This window comes from Helobdella robusta (assembly GCF_000326865.2).
Source record: "Helobdella robusta unplaced genomic scaffold HELROscaffold_25, whole genome shotgun sequence".
Classification (NCBI taxonomy): Eukaryota; Metazoa; Annelida; class Clitellata; order Rhynchobdellida; family Glossiphoniidae; genus Helobdella; species Helobdella robusta.
In genome coordinates, this window is record NW_008704310.1 from 212,220 (window position 1) to 220,423 (window position 8,204).

Sequence of the window (8,204 nt, forward strand, 5' to 3'; positions counted from 1 at the left end):
CACATTTACATTTTCAAATAATCTTAAACTACGAAATATTTCAGGGTTTAATAATATTCAATGTTTTATGTCGACACGAGGGTGTGATGGTTAAGGCGCCTGGCATTGTTGACGCTGTCTCCGGTTCGAATGTGAAGTGATACCCGTCTATCACATGCGAAAAGTGTGTAACGTGATTCACGTGAATTTACTTACACTGTGTGTTTGTTAATAATAACCAAACCAATTATGGAAAATTTTTACACCATTGCATGGGGAACAAAAAATGTATGTACCACTGCTCCACCAATCACAGTTCAGGAGTTTTTAACACATCTACAATCAAGTCAGAACTGTCAGCTGATGAAATTATCAATCCGCACAGAATCCAGATCAACTAATAGCTGTTTCCACCAGTTTGAGAGTATTTCCGAGGAAGATTTTAAACAACGTTAGATTAAAATTGTTATAAAAACCCACAGGTGATATTTCAAATGAATTAATAATTAACGAACAGTTATTATAAGCTGAATTTATATTTAATATTTCGAGTTTTTATATTTCTGGCGTTTGTATTCACGCGAGGAATACAATAATAATAATGGGAACAGATCTTTTATTTTCCATCAAATGCGTAAAGTCAATAATTAATTAATTAATGGAGAAATAGTTATGATTAAAATAAAATTTAAATAAAACCATAGTTAGTCATCATTGCTCTTTATTTAAAATAATAATAATATTAATAATAAAAAAATAATAATAAAATATTAATAAGAATAATAATAATAACAATAATAATAACAACGTCACTTATGTGGCGCCAGATAAACAAATGTCAGTACGGCCACCAAATTTGACTAATATAAAAATTGTTTTTGCACCAATGATTTTATTATATTAACGTTAATCATTTGCAAGTTTAATTTATTTAAATGCCATATGTTCCCTGTTGAAGTTTCACAGCCGTTTCACACACGAGTGAATAAATATAATTAATTATAAATGAATTTTTTTAAATGTAGTTAACTGTCAAGAAAAAAAATGAACTGATGTCAATCAACCTAAATTAGCAACAGACGCGCACGTTTCAAAGTTCTATAAATATATCTCAGCGGACCGTTAACTTTCGAACTGAATTTCAACCTGCTACTCCGTTGAAGCTCACTTATCGGGAAACTAAATAAAGTTTGAAGATGAACTCAAAAGTGACTGTGGTCTTCGTGCTTGCTCTCATGGTTTGCCTATCTTCAGGTCATATTTTTTTAAAAAGAGAAGCCTTGGACAATGTTGGAAAAAGAGAAGTAAAATATAATATTCCAATTTGAATTTACAACATTTTTTTTCATTTAAAAAAATTGGTTTGCTGACGTACGTTTCACGCTTGCAGACTTATGGTTTGATGAGTGAATAAAAACATGTGTACGTACAAAGTTGAAATATTTTTTTAATTTATCACAAACTTAATTTCATAATTTTTTTTGGAAAGTTTCAAGACGATCAGCAGTTGTTTAAAAGAGAAGCAGAGCATTGGATGGCAAAACGTGATGAAGGTCAACAGTTGTCAGCCTCGCATGAAGGGTGTTAGTTCCATCAACAAATTTTCCTTTTAGAAAAATATCCATACATTTTGGTATATTGCATACTACAAGTTAAAATAGTTTTAGTGAAGTTTACATAAAATTTGTATAGAAGTTTTTTTAAACAAAAAATTATTGGTTTCATTTTATTATCAGAGTGTAGACGTTGCATCGGAAGGATGGAATGATTTCATGCCGAAAAGATGTGAAGCTTTAAATTATTTCCACAACCACTTTTAAATTATTGATGGTTGTTGCTTTTGAACAAAAATTATGATTTGATTCAGTTCAATTTCTCTCATTAAAAGTTTCTAGAAATTTTTCCTTTCAAAATTGTTTTATTTTAAAGTATAAAACATTTCCATAAATAAATTTGTTACAAACGTACAATTAATAAAAATTAATAATAAATATTATATTATTGAATAATAAAAACGATTTAAATTTTTAAATACCATCAAACCATAAACTCATTCATTTTGCACGTACAACTAATATTAAATTCAGATACTAGGATAAATGTGAAAATATTTTTTGAAAACACGATTGTTAAGATAAATGAAAAAAATGTATGATGATATATATACAATATGTTTGATAGAAATCCAAGTTGCTCAAGCATCAATGAAAAAACCACAAATGGTCGCAAATTTTTTGGTAAATCAAGTAAAAAAATCGCCAAATTTTGCCGTAATAAATGGTAGAATATGTTTCTCTGAGCTGGCCGTCAAAAGAAAAAATTGGAAGGGAGCTTTTGTTTGCTAAGAATGTTTGCGATGGTATATCTCACGAGAGAATTGTTAAAAAATAATAAGAAATACGACTAATTGATAAATCTCACAAAAAAGATGCTTATATGAAAAATATCAACAAATTTGTAAATGAAAACAGATATTTCACTAGTTATAAATGGTTCTCTGATGAACGCAGTTACAACTGTCTTCATATTTTTATCACCAGTCAGAGGAGGGATGTTATTATTTTATTAATATATTTGGTCTTAATACCAGTTTATGTATAAAATGGAACAAATTTGTTGTGATAAAAAATAAAAGAAAACCAGCCAAATTTTGGCCTCACCACCACACTACCACAAATATTGTTAGTTTCCTGCCAATTCTCCAGATCCGCCAATGTTAGTCAATCACTTCTATAAATATATTTTAGCGGACCGTTAAGTTATAAACTAAAGTTTTAACCTGCTACTATGTTGAAATATTCTTTTTAAGGAACTAAACTTTGAAGATGAATTCAAACATGGCTGTCGATTTCTTGCTACTTTCTCTGGTTTGCTACACGTCAGTTAACGGCAACATGGTCTTTAAAAATGGTCAGATGGACGAAACAAAAAAGGGAGATTACATATGTCGTTTAAAAAAAAATTAACAACAAAATTATTTCACATCTGCATAAATGTCTTGCACACGCTCTAACAAGTTTTCATAACTCAATAATTTCATTTCATTTCGTTGAAAAATGTTTTTGATAGTTTGAAAACGATCAGCAGTTATTTAAAAGAGGAGCAGAGAAATGGATGGCAAAACGTGATGACGGTCAACAGTGAATGATTTCTCTTCATTGAAACATCCCAATATTTAAACTGCATATTACTCATAAGAGTTTAAAAATACTGAATTAAGTTGTGTTTAATTTAACGGTTTAATATTAATGGAAGCTTGTTGAAAAGAAAATAATTTAAATGGTTCAGAATCCATCAGCCGTTCTATCGAGTAAACGAGATAAAAATTGAAAAGTTTTAAAGCACGTTGAATATATAATGCACCAGTGCCAGGCAAATTTACATCAAAGTCAGGAAAACGTTCCTCCTAATTAAAAAAAATATTCCGTCAAAACAACAAACCGACATGTTGCACTTTTTAAAATGTTATCATATGTAGCCTACATGTTTTTATGGTTATAAAAAAAATAAAAAACTAAATTTTCACAAATAAAAATATTTTATTTTAAAAATTACGCAACTTTCGGTTGAGAAAAAAAAGTTCCTTTGGACTAAACAAAAATTTATTATAAAACTTTCAAATTTAGCTGAAAAATAAAAGGATCTAATCGTTATATACTGTAAATTGTTACTTTAAACCACTTTTACATTTCGTGTGGTGTTTTCCAAAAGTTGAAATAATTTCGATACAAAACACCCACATTTACATTTTCAAATAATCTTAAACTACGAAATATTTCAGGGTTTAATAATATTCAATGTTTTATGTCGACACGAGGGTGTGATGGTTAAGGCGCCTGGCATTGTTGACGCTGTCTCCGGTTCGAATGTGAAGTGATACCCGTCTATCACATGCGAAAAGTGTGTAACGTGATTCACGTGAATTTACTTACACTGTGTGTTTGTTAATAATAACCAAACCAATTATGGAAAATTTTTACACCATTGCATGGGGAACAAAAAATGTATGTACCACTGCTCCACCAATCACAGTTCAGGAGTTTTTAACACATCTACAATCAAGTCAGAACTGTCAGCTGATGAAATTATCAATCCGCACAGAATCCAGATCAACTAATAGCTGTTTCCACCAGTTTGAGAGTATTTCCGAGGAAGATTTAAAGACAATCACTTTGTCTTCTTCAAGTAAAACATGCTGCCTCAACCCTATTCCAACATTTCTCCTGGTGGAATTGGTTGATAGGCTTTTGCCATTTTTACCAAACCTGGTCAATAAATGTTTACAAAAATCAACGTTACCCAGGTCCCAAAGGATTGCAGTAGTCTAACTGTTGTTGAAGAGACCTGGTCTAACGAACAACGTTGTGCCCAACTATAGACCCATTTCAAATCTTATCTTTGTATCCAAACAATTGAAAAATGTTTTCGCTCGCCAGCTCTTCGCTTTCCTGAACAAAAACTCACTACTTCCAATAGTTCAATCAGGTTTTCGTCGAGCACATTCAACTGAGACAGCAAACTTGAAGGTGGTTTCAGATGTCTGTGGCCGGTAACATATCATAGCTGGCACTTCTCGATGTAAGTGCTTCTTTCGACACAGTTGACAACTAGATTTCATTGAAGCGATAATGGTGATCTTGTGATTCTTAAATTCAAATCGTCGCGTTTTGGGAAGAGAAGATTTTCTGCTTCAAGTGCAAAAATATGAAACTCACTGACCACCTGTAGATTTGAAGGAATTCAACATGAGCGGACATGTTTCCAAGAAACGTTTGAATCATCATTTGTTTTGACCTACTCGAGTGAAGCTAGCGCCTCTGAAGTTATTCAATAGGGGCGCTCCACTAATCCTTGGATAGAAATACAGATACAGTATATATATAAGAGAGAATAATAATAATAAAAAAATCAATAATTTTATTTGAAACATATTGTATTAATAATATAAAAATACTCTAATATAGTAATGGTTCTAATAAAAATTTGTTTTCTAAAACTCAACTGTTCAGTTTTTTATTTAAATTTCATTATTTTTTCATTTACGACCCTATCACGCTGCATAGAGAGACCTGAAAAAAGCATCTTGTTGCTCTGGTGAATAATTAATCTGGAAATGCTTTTCTTGAATAAAAAAATTACTGAAACATGTAAATGAATTTTAATGTAAATGTTTCAAAAATGACGCTTTTTCTTTTTTTTTTGAAATATGAAATTAAAATCTTCCAAGGGAGAAATCAATATTTGGTGCACGCTATCACCTTCAGATGTGTCGTGTCTCATTACGTCATAAAAATTTTAAATTGTATTTTTGCTCTCCTCACCCATTGTTTTCATTACTATCGAATGAGAATTTTGTTTGTGTTCTTAGTGTGGTTTTAAAAGCAATTTAATGATTTCTAAAAGCTTCGGTAATTGTTTATTACTACATTTTAAATCTACATTTAGTTTTAGGTTTTTCATAATGTTGCTGCGTTTTCTGAGCAGAACATTTGTAGGTTATAATTATTACCAATACGTGCTAAGAATGAAGTGAAATTTTAAATTTTTCGATGTAGGACATTATTTTCCGTTTTGTTTAAATTTTTCAAAAGGCGATGTTGATCCAAACTAATTGTCCACAATATGGTTATAACCGTTGAGTCTCGTGACTAGAAACACCGATGTTATAACTTCACTGATCTCTATATTTCCAATACCAGTGTTGTAGCTTCCAACGATAGTCAAGTGTTCGTTATTCAATACAACTGCTTCAAACGCAAACTTTATTGAACGTTAATTTGAACAACCAACAGTAATAGAAACATCGAACTAATCCAAGTAGCGCCACGTTTTCGTTGTTGCGATTCTTCTAGTCATAGGCAGACGTCGTTGTCCCCTCTTGATTTCGTCTGAACTTAAAACAAGTTCTATCTTTCTACAGAGTTTACAAGTTGTAGAATGACCATACAGGTATCTTTGATGAATAGCGTATGGTTTGTCGGTGAAAACATTCCAGTCGATCAGTGAAGCAGCGATGCACATCTCATCTTCATCAGCAAGCTTTTTTCCACTTCGTGCTGGAAGGGTTATCTCAAAACTTAAATTGTCATCTGTCCAGTGATGACGTAAGTACTCAAAAAATGTACTTAAGTATAAGTACTAAGTACTCCATAATAAAAGTACTTAAGTATAAGTGCTAGGTACCAAACAAATTGTGTACTCGATACTTATAAGTAGTAAGTATAAGTACTAAGTACATAAGTACCTAAGTACATACCATGGTTAATTTGAAATATTTATAAATTTATTAAACTCAGAAATCAACTCATTATTTACAGTAATTTATTTACATCAATAAAAGAGTTTGTTCTTTTTGAGTAAAAGTAAAGTTTCAAATGATTCATCACTTAAACGATTTCTTTTAGGAGTGAGAATCATTCCAGCCTGGCTAAATATACGTTCCACAGGTGCTGATGATGGCACAGTGGTATTGTACTTCAAAAACACTTGTGCAACAGCAGGATACCTAAGGAACAATAATATAGTTGTTAACCGAAATAGCAAATTATTAATTTGTTATTAATACTTGAGAATAAAAATGTATTAGAAAATCAAGCATATACATATTATACATATATAATATATTACAGAAAAATATTGATTACCTTTTGAGTTGTTCCATATCATATGAAGGATCACTAAGATATTGCAGTCCTTCAACTTTTTCATTCGATCGTGATTCGGAACTTGGTTCGTGGAATCCATAAAAATCTGCACTAGTACAACCTGTAGAGTCTATGATATAGATATATAGATGTCAGAGTGATGTGAGTTAACCACCTTGTGATGACTCAATTAGCCAATGGTTATCTTAACATCCCGCTATCCAAGACTAAACAAGGACAAATGTTGATAAGAGAGATAAACAAGAATGTCAATGTGAAAATGTGTGTGTGTGTTTTCATCACAGTTTTCAATTTTTAAATGTTGACATTATCTTATTTTTGCTTAAAATTTTTCTGGTACTTACAGGCAAAATTTATTACTTATAAGTACAAGTACTGAAAAATGTACTTAAGTATAAGTATTTAAGTGCAGGTTTTCATATGTACTTAAGTATAAGCATCTAAGTACTACATTTGTACTTAAGTACAAATGTACTTAAGTACTCGTCATCACTGCATCCGTCACCAATTCGTGTCCTGAATGAACATTCGCAATAAAATCACCTTCACTGATATTGCAACCATTTAAATAAGTTGTCTTTGTCACCACCTTCATCATCACGATAACTGACTTTCTGCATGTCAACACGAGAATGGCAACCACTACGTGCTTTGCAAATACCACGGGCGTTGTAGTCGAAATCACCTGTGGGAAAGATTGACTTGCAATCTCTAATGTAGTTGTTGGCAGTTGAATAAGCTGGTGAGATGATGTCGGACCTTCTTCATCTGTTACTGGTTCGGTCACGTACATATGTCGTTTGTCTGATTTGCTGTCTAAATTTGTTTCTGAGTTGTTTTCAGTTGACACTCAATTAGTTGATGTTTTTTTTATAAGCAGATCCCATTATTCTAAACATTTTGATTTTATCGAAAATGTCATCTATTTCTTCTATAAAAAGATCCGGGAAGTCAAACCCATCCGGATCGTTACCTTTGTTTGTCAAAGCGTTCTTTAGGCGGTGGTTTTTTAAAACAGTCTTCGCTCCTTTAAAGTCGAGATTTCGTTTTCGTAGTTCTTTTTTCAGATTATTTGTGTTGAGTTCTTCAACTATAGGCATTCTCTATTGCAGACAATTTTCAATATATCAAAAATTTTATTTCTGATGCTAATGTTGTAACCCTTTACTCTCGTGACTACCAACACCAATGTTATAGCTTCAATGATCTCTATATTTCCAACACAAGTGTTGTAGCTTCCAACGATCGTCAAATTTTCCTAACTCCGTAGGTTCAAACGCATACTGTGTTGAACGTTTATTTGAATACCAACAGTAATAGAAACATGTAAATAATCTAAGTAACTACATAAATCACATTTACGATTTCGCTTTCTCTGCTGGAAACCTGACTGTAAACCTCACCACGCAGGACCTATATATAGCCTAGATTTTTAGCATAGATTCAATATTTCCTTACAATCCTTCAATCCAAGGTTTACAAACATAACAAAGATAACAACAATTTAGAAAACAAATTATATAGCACAATTCGATCATTCTAGCGGTTATAACAATATCA

At 31.6% G+C, this 8,204-nt stretch overlaps 1 protein-coding gene across 1 annotated transcript; it reads right to left on the reverse strand.

Moving 5' to 3' along the window:
- Nucleotides 1-5,787: 5,787 nt before the first annotated feature.
- HELRODRAFT_172882 (hypothetical protein) lies at nucleotides 5,788-7,744 on the reverse strand (the record flags this gene model as incomplete). Its single annotated transcript, XM_009019547.1, has 4 exons — nucleotides 5,788-6,068; nucleotides 7,234-7,329; nucleotides 7,404-7,472; nucleotides 7,618-7,744. The coding sequence occupies 4 exons, from the start codon at nucleotides 7,742-7,744 to the stop codon at nucleotides 5,788-5,790; spliced, it is 573 nt and encodes a 190-aa protein (XP_009017795.1).
- Between the last annotated feature and the right edge of the window lie 460 nt (nucleotides 7,745-8,204).